Genomic DNA, 15,267 nt, shown 5'->3' on the forward strand with positions numbered 1-15,267 from the left:
TAAACCACTATTTTCTTGTAACAAAATAATAACAATTGTTTAATTGCCTATCCCTTTTGTATGTATTTTTAAATAAACATGTGAATTAGTAAGTGTAATAGGATGTAACGTAATCATTTGTGCAATGTCTAGGCTGATGTGTTACCATGGGCTTAATCTTTCTAACTACAACCAGTTTAGCAACATAATATGTTTTCTCGATGGCTGCTTTTAGTTTCTTTCTCAGAATCGTACTGTTTGGTTTTCTTCTGGATGGTAGAGAGATATAGACTCTTTGGTTTGCAGCAGAATTAAGAAAAGATTTTGTGTTAACTGACGTTTACACCTATTCATCTACTTTAGCTGGTAACTGTTTAAGATCAATTTTCAATCAGCAATTCCGTATCTTCAAACGTATTTGCAGTGCATGTTCTTTGAGTTCTATCGAAAAAGCATTTTGTCAAGCCTCGCTTGTGTTGCAGAGCAAATCTAGATATTGTTCAGCCCAGGCTAGCTTCTTTCATCATACAGTTTAGCTATCTTTGTTAGGCGATTGTCACCCTATTCAGGACTCATAGTAAAATATAAGGTCATTTAGTTAGATTCCGTGGCAACATCCCTAGTCATTAAAGTCAAAATAACTATATTAGCCATTCGAGCATGAAGCATCTTAGAAGACGGATGCACAGTCATAAATAAACGAAGTTGAAGGATATATCAATCTCTGTTTTGATTGCTTTAACAGACGATGTTTACTGATACCTTATCCAATTTTACAATTTTGTTATTTTCTCTGACTTTCGATGTCAATTAACATAGAGATCTTTCATTAGTTCTTTTGAGAGCAGTTACACTGATTCCTCGTAGTTAGTTTAAAAGCTAATTCATCAGATGAATAAAAGCAAGTGTTTCAAGACCTTGGAACTAGGTCTCGTGTTAGTTAACTCTCGCCACCATGGGTAATACGAAATAACAGGTAACCAAACGTTTGCTGTAGGATTCCAATACATATCATTCTAAATTGCAGTTCAACTTCTAAACCTCCATCCGCTAAAGATATTCCAGTGGCTTTTGCTATCGTGGAGTAGCCATCTTTTTCAGAAGTTATAAATCCTCATAATCAAAGGAAATTAATTTTTAATAAGTCATTTAGTTATATTATCAAGTAGTTATCAGAATATTAAATCAGATCTCTCAAATTGGTTTTCAGGTGATTAAAAATACTCCATTCGAAGTCCTACATTCGCATTTAGAAAATCTGGAATTCTCGTTTTCTCACATAAGACGTAATAGATAAAATTTGTTTGAAATTTCCAAAGTTGATGTGTACCTATTAGTTTTCAACATTTGTTGGACATAGAATGGCTGGAAATGAGACATAAATTTGTAGTTAATAATCATTTAAGAGGAACTCCTATAAACAGTGTGAAAATAATTTATATGCTAATTTCCAATGTAAACATACACGTTGTTCAAGGTTCTCTTGCAGTTCTTTGATTCTGTTCGCTGCTTCAAGAGCAGCTGCTGATGCTGAACCATAGAATAAATTTGATAAAGAAGCATTCAGAACTGGTGACGAAGATAATAATTCAGAACTTTTGCTTATTTCAACTGATCCTTTTGGTAACGAAGCAGTTTCTAATTTGCAAATAAAATGAAAAGGTATTTCAGTGATTATGATGCAATAACAAATTTTAAGATACTGCCAAAAGCAAACAATGCGGAAAATTTAAATTTTTAGATTGGATGATAAGTAAAGTACGTTCTGTGGTTTACATCGTAAAATGGTCTTAGTTAAACAACCATTGAAGATCAAGAAGCATTGAACAGCTATTTCGTTCTAGTATGATATATCTCAGTGATCCCCATCAATTATCCCATCAGAGATCGAACTCTGAACTTCGACATATCGCGACAATTGATTAACATTTAAATGATTGACCTGGAATCCAATGGTGAATTTAGATTCATGCTATTAAAATTTTACAATCTCCATAACAACAGTAAATAACTGTTTGACTATTTCGTTAATATTGATTAGCCCATATTTTATTATGAATTATAATAAGTGTTTTGTTCGTTAACGTCATTCATCATTTATTGACTAAGAAAGCAAAAAAAATAGAAATAAAAACTCCACTTTTCTAAATTGAACATTGAGTGAAAATAATCATTAATTCTATATTTTCCCCTTCATTTCCTCTGCTCACTTTTTCTTTGTATATTATATTTTTACCCCGTAGATTATAAATATTTAACACCCAGAAAGTAAACTAAGCAAGGAGGCGGTTGTCTTATATTTGCTTTGGATACCTTAACAACTAATAAAGTTGAAGATAGTATCTTGAATAGTTTACCAGAATCGATCTGGATATCAATCAATACCCTAAACCATAGTCTACTCCTAGGTTGTATATATGGAGCTCCTGATAGTACTGATAATTTGAATGATCTTATTATCAATGCATTTATACACGCATCTACTCTAAACTTCAGTGCTAAGATTATCACCGGCGATTTCAATTATCCTGGGATTAACTGGAGTATCGGTAGTTGTCAGTCTAGCAATGATGAATTTTTATCAATCCTTAACCTGTACTGCTGGTCACAGTGGGTTCGTACCTCAACAAGGGGTGATAATACACTTGATCTAATATTTAGTAGGGATATCATTCCCCTATCTGTACAAGTATACAACGAGTTTGAAAGCAGTGATCATAGGATAGTAGCTTGTGCTCTCCCCATCTATCCCTCCTACAACCGACCAATTCAAAGAACCTGCAATTATAGAGACTATATGCATGCAGACTGGGACCTCTTGCGCTCACTGATCAAACTCTCAGACTGGGATGAATTCTTCTCATGTAATAGTCTGACAGATGCCATCAACATATTCCATTTCATTGTTAACTCTTGTCTAGACTCCTGTGCACCAATTAAGACTTACAGGATTAGTAAACATTACGAATTATATATACCAGCTAAATATCGTAATAAACTAAGACGCCTAAAGAAACGTTATTTTAAATCTAACGACTTCACGGCAGTCACACAAATAACAATAATTTTTAATCAAATAAGAGAGAAACATAGGTTAAAAGCCATTAATGAAGAGCTATTAGCACTAAGCACTAGCTCAAAAGTGCAAAACCTAATCCATATTTACAATAAACGTGCTAAATCAACTCAAAATGTTGATATACCATGCATCCTGTATAATAATAGTTTTATATATGATCCAAAAACTATAGCAGACCTTTTCAGTGGTAATTTTGCAAATGGCAAAGAATCCATAAATGGATCTCTTTCTAGAGTTATATGCATGACTGGTAACTCAATTAAATCTATCTCCTTCACATGTCTGAAAATTAGTAAGGTTATAAATAACCTCAAGGTTTCGAAAGGTCACGGTGCAGACGGGATTTCATCATTTCTCTACAGATATGGTGGTCCAGATATCCAACTTCTTCTCCTTAAACTGTTTACTCTCTCTATGGAATCAGGCTCTTATCCTGACCGTTGGAAAACCCGCGTACATCATACCACGTTACAAATCCGGAGATAACACTGACATGAACAACTATCGGCCAATAAATATTACTCCAGTTATCTCTAGGATTATGGAAAAAATTATTAGTGACGAACTATCCAACTATTTATTGACTGAACAAATTTATTGATGATTCGCAACATGGATTTCTTAAAAATCGATCCTGTATGACATGTCATTTTGACTTCTTTAATTTAGTCTATTCGCTTCGTAGCCAAGGATATCTAGTACTAGTGCTATACCTGGACATTTCTAAGGCCTTCGACATGGTCAACCACCAACTTCTCATAGGTAAACTCGCATCTCATGGGGTCCAAAACCCGTTACTAGCCTGGTTTGATTCCTTCCTTGACAATCGACATCAAATAGTTAAAATCAACTCTTCATTGTCGAACGCAGTCCCTGTTAGAAGTGGGGTAATTCAGGGTAGTGTCTTAGGTCCTTTGCTCTTTTTAGTTTTCATTAATGATATTTGTGAGTGTTTTAGTGTGGGTAAGTCCCTTTTGTTTGCAGACGATCTTAAGGTGGTGTACTCATTTTCTCCACATGAGCTGAGCAATATTCGAAATTGCATCAGCACGGAGCTTAACAAGGTAGCACAGTGGTGCTCAAAATGGCAGCTGGAGCTCAATACAGCTAAATGTGGTTGGCTATGCTTCAGTGATACATCACTCAACCTTAATCTTACCATAAATGGTGAAATGTTATCTAGGCTACACACAGTAGTAGATCTAGGACTTAGGTACTCCGATGACTTGTCGTTTACTGAACAGGTAATGAAACAAACGTCCAAGTCTCAACGCCTTATAGGTTTCATAACTCGAAACCTTCATAACAGCGAATCTCGTATTCTAATGTACAAAGTCTGTGTTCGACCACTCCTCGAATACTGTGCGTTTCTCCTTAGTAGCACGCGCATAAAGGATAAATTAAGACTGGAATCAGTACAGAGACGATTTACATTTCGTACTCTTGGACCTGATAGTGTCTTGACATATAATTCGAGGTGTAGTAAACTAGGGCTTGACCCTTTATGGATGAGGAGACTCAAACTTAACCTTATCTTCTTTTTCAAAATACTTAACAAACTCTCCTTCACATCTAGTCAGGCGATTCAATATGCTAAGGCCTCACATTACGACATTCGTAACTCCTTGTCTTTAGCGAAACAAACATATTCTAGATCTTCTCTCTATATGAATTACTTTGCCTGTAAGTTTTCTAGACTCTGGAATAATTTACCTCAAACTATCCGTATGTTAAACTCTCTCCCATTGTTTGTTCGCTCAATTAATGCCTTCTGCTCCTCTGAAAATGCATTAAATGCTCTAGCGCCTGTAAGTGTATCTTACTCCACAAGTGGGATTATAGGAACTCTAAGTGTTTAACCTCTTACTTGCTATCATTGTTTTGTTGTTCCGTGCTCTTTGCTTTAATCTTACTTTCTCTAGTTGTAGATAATTATCAATAACTCGCTTTGGCACTAGAAATAACCTTACAGAACATCAGGCTATCCACTTAAGAAAAAATGACAAGTTCCCTGGTGTTGCATTGGCCTGCCATATATAAACTATTTATCAATTACTAAACCAGCAAACATAAAACTTTCTTATATTTCATGTTTGCTCTCTACATTAAATGTTGATTTTTATAACAATCTGATCATGCCCGTAAACTGGTGTGAATTCTGTAAATATTATTTTCAGAATATATATTATTATTATTATTATTATTAAGTCTGATAAATTGGTTACTTGGAAAAATTAAATATCCAGTTTTTTTCCCTAAATATTGATCCAACTATGAAACTGCAATTTATGCGATAAAATTATATTTGATAATCAAAATAGATTATTTTTAGGATAGGTAACTTTTTCCCTTGTAAACTGTTAATGTAAACATTAGAAATGTTGTTTTACTTAATAATCAGTGTTACAGAGAATGATGAACAGAAACAACTTAGATCACTTTCTAAGGAATTTCCGGTGTAGAAAATTGGGTTTTTTTTATTCATTTATCTGTTCGTAAAACCTTAAACTATAGACTAAAATTATTTAATTGTATTTTGATCTACAGCTTGCTTTCAATGATCTATGTTTTCCTTCAATTCCAACACTAATATCATGAACTCGTTTCACTTGTTTCAAAGCACTATTTTCTGTTTTCCAGTGACGTAATCTAATCTTATAAAAAGGGGAATTATAATGAAGCTTTTATCATATCTAGTATCATAAAAATGAAAGGTATCAACTTATTATGTGTAATTTTTACCAAAATATCTTTGCAGATTACAAAATTCACAGAGCTAGATGGTAAAGAAGGAACCACACATTATTTTTATTTTATAAACGCGAACAATATCAATGCTTTTATTATTAGCATACTGTGTTTTTATTTTTTAATTGAATCCGCAAGACACCTGATAGAACATTGATAGTACAAATATCTCATTAATTCATAGAACTAGAAAATTTTGTCTAGAACATCTGGTATATAAGCTTCATTCGTGTAACGTCAAACTCTACGAGGGATATTTTAGTCATCTCATTGTCTAGAAAAAAATGGTTCACAAACTTGGTAAAGGTACCCAAGTCGTCAATTAATAGACAATTTTCAATTAATATAATTGATTCAATGAAATACTTATTTACAGGGTTAAAAAAAAGTGTTTAAAAAAAGGGATATTGAATCCTACCAAATACTACCGAATTATGACGAGAATAGTTCCAAATAGCAATTACCATCAAAATATTTTTCCACTTAATACAATTTACCTTTAAGTGATAACTTCTGAATTTGATCAGGATTATTCTTTATATCTGTATCAACATCTTTTATGAAATCTTTGTCAACTTGAGTTTCACTGGATATCATTGTTCGATGTATATTATTATCATTACATATATTTGCAGTGGAACTACTATTTATTTTCGAACGTTTTAGTTCGAATAATTCATTTTCTAAGTCAGTTACTTTATTTTGTGAAACTCTTAAACGATTATGAACTTTTTCATCCAAAACTTTGTGATGTTCAAATAAAGATTTCAATGCTTTTAAAACTTCCACTTCTGAACCTAATCCGGCCATCGAAGGACTTGTAGATCCAGTAGTTGCATTCATGGAATAATTCGGTGAAGAATTTAAAATATCCATTTCAGAGCACACTGTTTCACCATCAGCCATTGTACCCCCCGGAATCAATGAATTTGTACTATTACTCATAGCCGTTGATGTATGCCGCTTCACTACAGTCATTCTAAGTGATTTTTCATGGCGAGCTACTAAATTCTCCAGGTGTTCTAAGAGAATCTACAGTTAGAACAAACGTGAAGGTAAAAGGATGCATCATCAATGTATAAGTGTACTATTAATAAGGTTATTCGAAATAAATTCTTTGAACATATATTTAATTATTTGGATAGGAAATTTATAGCGAATCTCAATCAAACATAATAGAGAAACTTAAGTGTATAGTTTAAATATTTTATAAAACTGCAAATTATTAACAAGAATCATCGTAAAATCAACCTTCAAACTTAGGTGTTCAAATTCTCCCGTTTTAAGGGTATTAGTATCGATTAAGTATATTCGTGATACCAATGTTCAATGTGTATTTTGTAAAAATGTAATTATAAATTAACCTGTGATACAACTAAGGAAATTTTCTGAGATAAAACAATCAATAAAGTTGTGAAGTACTTTTGGTGTTAAGAAAATGTGAAGTAATATCCCGTAGCAAATATTGACTATTATCAGATTTTCCAGCAAGCCGTAAATAAATATTTTAAGACAGATATTGACCTGAGTTGATTTAATCACTTTTACTACATAGTACACTTTTTGTATTTCAATATATCTCTGTTGTCAGTTGTGAAAACCAGTGATATGACTCCTTTTGTGATTATACAGGAAAAACTCATCAATATCAGAATGCAGATAAATAATTTTTTGTTTTACATCAAGGACTGATTTTGGAAAAACGGCCTTTCTAATCCTGGTATAACTGGGTATTGTTTAGTCTTTGTAAAACACTTGCACATCTACAACCTCGCACTGTAAGAAACGAATTTACCGCTTCTTCTTTACATCTAATAAAACACAAGTGAGTAGGATCTTAGCTTCATTTTTTTATTGCAAAAATATGAATAAAAAATTATAGAGGTTTTAGAGATTATTGTTATAATTTTGTGTTTCAAAGCATCTACTAAGCGTTCTGTATCGATCAGATGCTAAGAGATCCGACTGATGAATGCAATTACTCCTTTAGCTTTACGAGTTCACCAAAACTGACCATTTTATTGTTTGTTTACGGTAACTGTAATAACAGAACATGTAAGTTTGGATGGGGTTATTTAGAGAAGGATATGTAAATATTTCTTTATTGAGTATTACTGTTGCGAACAAGGAGGTAAATTTTTCTCAAGGACAGATTTTGATCATCATGATATTAAAACATCTCTTTTTGAAGACTTTGTTTTGTATTCATAATTTTAAGCTCAACAATAGCAACAATGAATGCAAGTATACCTACTATATACTTTATTCTGTTTAGTAAAATTCACATAATGGTTAAAAATAATAATTTACAAAGGTTCGCTGAATGTTGGAATACTGACTATAGACAGTTACCAAATAAGTTTACAGCCTTAAGAAAACAGGAAAAGTATTGATAAATCGATGACCAAAAATTTATCTGATGGATTTCTAAGACGATAATGAAAAAAGCTATTCGAATACGAGTAACGATTTCCTTAAAAGTACACAAAAGCAAGACAATTTACTAAAAAAGATATATAAACTTGTGTCTGCTGATAAAATTAGAGGTTTATTAAATTTCACTTGCTAATTGATTTCACTTGAGACATGAAAAATCTGTTTGACTCGTTTTTGGAATGTGTCAGAATTACACATCACGATATGCTTCCATGTGGCTATTATTAATCATCCTGTAAAAACGTCCTCTCTTCGATTCCTGATTTGGCCAGGATTGATCTGAAATAATTTTTTATTTGTTTGGACAGGACCTTAATGTACATCTGCTTTATTAGCATATCCCTCTTCTTTCAATGAAATGAAAATTTATATCTATCCAGATGATCACAACTATCATTAACATGATATAAGAATAAATGATCTGGGATTTAATTAATTTCACCTAACTAATCTTTGACATAATGGATTTATTTCATTAATGTAAAGTTTACTATTTTTTGTTAGTGATAGACATCATTAGACAGATTTCTCATGTTTAATAGTCACCCTAAAACAGTATTCATTGAATCAAATATTTACTGAAATTTTGCTTTTATTTTTTGTCACATTTTACTTACAAGATTCTCAATTGCTTTCATTTTAAAGAAAAATTAACTTATTACGATCTGATTTATACACACAATGAGATTAGACAGCTTTATATATTTAATAAAATTTATAGTTTAAGACAATTCCTTTTTTTATCTGTACTATATTTGGCAAGACATTAAATAGGAATAATATTTATTTGTAAAATCTTAACGAATGAATTCAAAGTAAATCCAATTATCGATCATTTTGATGTTTGATTATATTTCCTTGAAAAAGCTTGGACCAGATTGACAGGTGAAATGTTGGATTTACCTCGAATTCATTCTCTGAGATTTTACAAATATATTATTTCTATTTAATGTTTTACATCAACTCGGAGCTCAAATACTGGGAAACTATTCGCTCTAATTTAGACGAAACTTCTAATATATTTCGCAAATGCATAATAATCTGTTTTGGCCATTAAATGCTTATAGCTAATTATAGTTATTTATCGATGAAGTAACTTTATTAAATCAGAAAGCATAACACGTTATTCATATCCTTTATATATTTGGATTAATGTTAAAATATCCATCAGGTATAAAATAATTTATAATACTTTGTAGTGCCGTGCTTCGCTTCGTTCACCTCGATAACCGTTATAATACAAATCTTAACGGTGCATAATATCAGAAGGCAAAAGGGAAGCTGCAGCTACAGTTTTATTGACAAATGACGCAGGCCAGAAAGTTATAAGCATATGAGCAAATATCAGCGAGCGAAGTAGAAATGACACACATTGGAGATGGCGGGTAAGCCAACTCACTTTAATCAAGCGTTAATCAATATTTATAGTCAGACAAGAATAAATGACAGACATGTGATAAAGAGGATAAGTGTACACACACCTACGGTCACATAAAAATGGTCAGGGTTAATAAGCGAATAATTAACAAGGTGAAAACATGACTCATGATGGATAGGTGAATTGACTTTTCCAGAAGTTAGAATAAGACATATGGGCTTAACCAACCAAACGATACTACAATTTTTCATTTACTTAGTCAATATAATTGAAATTCATTTCTCTTTTTGTTAGAGAAATATTTGTTTTAGATTATAAACATTATGTTTAAACATGTAACACAAAGCTAATATGTAATTTTATTATGATAATTCTAAATCATAATACCCAAGTATTTATACTGTTAAACTGTGAAATAACTGTAAATGTATTATGCAGATAAACATCATAATCTTAAAATTAAATAAATCTCGTGATGGAATAAGTATAATTAATTCAAATAGCATTTTTCACAGATGATAAACTCTACTAGATACTGATTTTCCGGATACAAACATTAGCTTCTTTATCATTTCAAGATAATAAATACATCGTTTAGGTTTCCAAACCTTGATTAGAGGGTTTGATAGCTCCATTCAAACTTTTATAACTTCGTTTAATAACACTAAAACATCAAGCACTTGAGATTTTTATTCCATAGTCTAAGCGAAAAACAGATAGCAAACTTCATTTTTGTAACCATCCGTGAATACTAGATTTTTGAATTTTGATTAATACATCGGTTTATTTACTACATAGATAAGGTATTTGACATCTATTTTGAATAAGCTTTAAGTGGTTCTTGCCGGCAGTACAAAATTCATGGACAACATATTATCAGTAAAGACATTCGGTTTACCTGATAATCATTATGTGAAGTGAATTAACATGCTAATTAATTAGTCCACCACTGAAGTGATTTAATGAAATCATCAGTATAGGTTTGTGGAGATTGTTGAGTTTAGTTTGATATCATGAATGGATCAATGGATCAAGACCAGCATTGAAAACTTGGAAGCACCGGATCCCCGTTTCATCCCAGCACGGGACTCCTAAGCAGTACGCATCCACGATCCTGCACACAAGACTCAAACCCAAAACCTTCGACTTCGCGCTCTAATGAGGATGCAAGTTCTCAATAAGAGGCTTAAGAATAGTAGGAAAATATGGCGTCATTCTAGATCACATCAATAATTATACTGAGGATCAGTTATAAATTCCGATTGAAAATATTCAACACACACAATAAATATGAATGTTAAGTTAAAAGTCAACGAATATTGTAATAGAGTCTTTTGAATAAACAGTATTGTATTTAGTTTAAATATGCTTTTACTATTTAGGAAATATATTATTGACTTTGACTGATTTACCTAAAACAATGAAAAGCCATTTGAAGAATTTAAATCGTCTTTTCTTTTTATTTAGAAAAAAGTTTCCAGAAAATTAATAAATGTTTTTACTCAGTGTAAAAGTTATGGTAAGAATATTTAGCTTATAAATAAATATATACTTGACTTTATTTTAATCAAACAAAACTTTCTAAAAGAGAATATATTCTTTCCATCTTGATGTTTAGAACTTATTTTTGTTTATGCCGCAAAAGCATTTATGTGCCATGAAATTAATAATAATAATAATAAATTAAACTACATTAAATACTTTTATTCACTAAGTAAAAGAGATTAGATGTTTATAATGGTATACTTATCCAGATCATTTGTTTATTTCCCAATTTAAAAATCATAGACATAAAAGAATTAGAATAAAAATACAGATTGGGAATATTTTATTTAACAGTTACTTTTGAGTTACTGTCGGTTTAAAAAAAGGGTGTTTCTAATGCCTTTATTCAGTAGTGTCTTTATGAAATTCCATAATAATGGTAGTTAAATATTCTGATTTTTTACATTAATCGATTTATTTGACGGTAAGCTTATAATTCATACGAGACTATGCAACTTTCGGGTGGGTTTAAGTACCTTCAATGAACTGTTTTCTTCTCTATTTTTGAAACAGTTGAAACTATTATTTATATTACAGTCAACTGGAATCACTCACAATCGCAGTTTTTCATTTAGAAGTCAAGAATTTGACAATGGCAGCAATGAACCATACTATAGATTAAATTTCTAAGGTATTCAATAACACAACTCTTTAAAACTAATAAGTGTATTCCGATATTCTGATGTTAATGGCTATGGTTTGATTATGTTTACAATTTGAGCGTTGAAACGTGTTAGTAATCTGACAAATAAAGAAATTCTAAGATTAATTCTCGCTTTTATCCCTCATTTATAGTTAACATTATTTAGTAATCTATTTTAGTTTGAGCATTAATATATGACAAATTTGTTCCAATATAAACTTGTTATCTTTAATTGTAGAAAACTACATTTTCAAATTGATCAAGTTATTTGTCCACCTTAAATGAATTCAATAATATAGAATATCTTACTATTTCTAGCATTCAAATCGTCTTCAATTTTTCTTGCAACAATAATACAATTTGATTAACTTAAACTTATGAATAGAACTGTTTCAGTAAATATACTTTTAAACACTAAAATAAATTTCAACAAATAAAAATGTATTTCAAGTAATCAGTTGATCAGAATGGGGATTTGGAAAGATTGTAATAATTTTAATATTTGAGATTCATGCATTAATCTAAGCTAGACTTACTTTCATATTGTTTCGTTCAGCTTTCAAATCATCAATTTCATCACATCTTTCAATTAATTGTTCTTCAACTTCTGTTAGCTTTTTTGACATTTCAACAACATCCTAAATAAATAATAAAAGGTAATTTTAATAGTAAGACAAGTTATTAAGAAAAGAAGATTATCTCAATGAATAATATTACCTTCTTTGTTCAGACATAACTATAATAGTTTCCATTAAATAAAGGTAAAATAATTGTTATAAATATTATGAACTTAGTAAATTGTTTGTACAGAAATAAAAATAAACATTCATATTACTAATAAGTAATTAATGTTAAAATGAAAACAGAAAATTTAACCTGTTACTGTTAATTTTAAGTTAGTAACATTTTACGGTCAGTTTATCAGATTTTTAAATGGGATTCCATTACTAAAAATTTACAAGTATATAGTTTAAATAATTTTATTTCCCAAAAAATGTTAAACTTCTTTCCTTAAATGTCAATTAAGAAAACATATTGAGGTCTGTTTATGATGTATAATGTATTCAAAGTAACCTAATCTACATTATTCATCGTTACCTCTATAATGAGTCATATGCTTACTAGTAACCGAAATTCTAAAGTTTTAGTGGAAGATTAATGCTGAAGTTCATTCATGTTGACTGTAAGACTCATTCATCAGTGAATTCGATACCTTTACGGTGTTTCAAAAATTGATTAAAGCTGGAAATGTAAACTACTAGATACAAATTCAGCAGTGTGAATGTAACGCCAGATCTAGATTTCCTGGTTTTGATTCCTGTGTCAATCATACTAGAACAAAATGGCAATTAAATGGTTTATGACTTCCACTTGTCTACTAGTTGATCTCAATTTGTAGCTAAAAATATTTATAGAAAAGTTATCCTTACAATGACTAGCCTTTAGGATTAAAACTGGGTTAATACTATAATGTTACGGAATAAATATGATCGAATACTCCATTTTCAACCTGATTTGCATAACTGAATCTCAAAATTATTCACCTGACACTACATCGATTGATAGAGGACACGACTTCTCTTACCTCGTGAATTTGATATAAAATAGTCTAATCATCAAATAAATTTTACATCCGTTCCAACTGCTGAATACTTAAAGACCCTTATTTCAGACATACTTGCTATGAATCAGTGTTTAAGGCAACCAGCTAACTGTTTATTCATTAAACTTTGCATTTCATTATGTTAGAAGTCTTTGAGCTAACCTAATCAACCATTCTAACAAACGTTCCAGAGCATCATACTTAAAAAAAAACATTTCTCCCATAGACTTCACAAGATCACTATTTCCTAATTAGATTACTTAATAGGTCAACAAAATGTATTTATTAAAACATTCAATGTTTACTATAGAATACTGTATTTAGCATACTTTTATGTTTTAAATAAAATCTTTTAACGTTTTAATAGATAAAACGGTGATAGCTGTGATAGCTATCAAGTGTTTTATACTGCAGTTAGAATTATGCATAAACATTGTATACACTTTCTAATTACCGCTAATAAATGAAAACACATATTTATATTTTGGTTAGAATTAGATGGTATAAGTAAATAACTGTAATCTTAAACTTTCATACAATTTCACTTATTAGCGTTTCATTTAAGATTAAATATTTATTATCAAAGCTTGACACATGACAATTGAATATTTCTAGCTCATATTGAAAACTATAATGGTGAAACGTTATACAGTCATGTAACTTATTAGCCTCGTTACGCAACACAGTATTAGTTAAAGAGAAATATATTAGTTTCCAGTCCTATTACTCTGAATCCCTAGGAAAGGGGAGTTTGGTAGAGTAGAGTATTATATTCACTTCTTATATCCTTGTTAGCTATAATCATATAGTGTGGATATTCTTAACTAAAAAGGTAGTTTTAGCTCAACTTTATTAATACAATATTTACATTCCTAACTCAAAAAATATATCGAGACAATGTGAAACTTTTTAGGATAGATTAATTTATTCACGTTGTTACATGGTTTAACACAACAACAACAAATTAAAATAAATCAACCTAATCAAAATTAAAAGATTTAATAACTTGTTTCATCTTAAATGGTTTTTACCTAGAAAGATAATTTTATCATAAGATCAATTAACTGAACATTAAGTATGAGGTGTAATGTTTTTAGAAAACGATACAAAACATTTATTCAAATCAATAATGCAAGAAAGATCGGTAGAGCATAGTGTACTCTATTCTGCATATTCATTCTTAAAGCTAAAGAAGATATTGTGAACAAGGACTTAACTGATGGTAGTGTAACATACAATAATGATTGATTTATTCAATGGTCTACAACATGTAAACACATGTTAAGATGTAACCATATTTGTTATATCTGTTATAGACCGTTAATTTTATTATATATCTATGATTGTTTTGTGATTTATCGATCATATGGTTTTAGGTACTACTTAATCTAAGTTATATAAATTTGAATGTTAATTTGAGGGTAAATAAACCATGTAAAAAGTAGTGAATTCATGAGTCGTTTTGATTTGTTTTGCTGATCTAAAGAAAATCATGTCTATCATCTTCATGTTCTTACTTGGGTCATCCGATTTATGATGTCCAGTAGCAAATACTAAGATAGTTAAGTTTTCCATATAATCAGCAGTACAGTCACAAATATATACTTTTTTGAACAACAACAAATAATAAGTTTTTTAAGGATAACAGTTTACTAAGCATCATTACGAATTCACGGAAAAAAGTTATTCACATCAAGAGACTTAAAATATTGTTTTTAAAATCTTGCATATTCATCAAGAGTATCTTAAACTAAAGTATGTCAATCAATGTTTTTATAGAACGTTTTTGTTGTTTATAAAGATAATGACGATGATGAAGCAGTGGTTCACTTTTAATACACCACAAATAGGTTATA

General features: G+C 30.4%; 2 protein-coding genes across 2 annotated transcripts in view; both read right to left on the reverse strand.

Annotated features, from left to right (window-relative positions):
• The window catches only part of Smp_136330 (lip-related protein (liprin) alpha), a gene marked incomplete at both ends in the record, with an annotated part of 60,564 nt that extends 45,578 nt beyond the window's left edge, over positions 1-14,986 (reverse strand). The window contains 2 exons of the mRNA XM_018799315.1: positions 1,445-1,617; positions 14,929-14,986. Of these exons, the coding sequence (XP_018651116.1) occupies positions 1,445-1,617; positions 14,929-14,986 (231 nt within the window). The remainder of the gene's footprint in view (positions 1-1,444; positions 1,618-14,928) is intronic.
• On the reverse strand, positions 6,290-6,712 carry Smp_183130 (putative liprin alpha (lar-interacting protein alpha) (synapse defective protein 2); the record flags this gene model as incomplete). The annotated part of the gene is made up of 1 exon (XM_018799316.1): positions 6,290-6,712. One exon carries the CDS (start codon positions 6,710-6,712, stop codon positions 6,290-6,292), a length of 423 nt encoding a protein of 140 aa, XP_018651117.1.
• Positions 14,987-15,267: the final 281 nt, after the last annotated feature.

This window comes from Schistosoma mansoni, chromosome 3 (genome assembly GCF_000237925.1).
Source record: "Schistosoma mansoni strain Puerto Rico chromosome 3, complete genome".
NCBI lineage: Eukaryota > Metazoa > Platyhelminthes > Trematoda > Strigeidida > Schistosomatidae > Schistosoma > Schistosoma mansoni.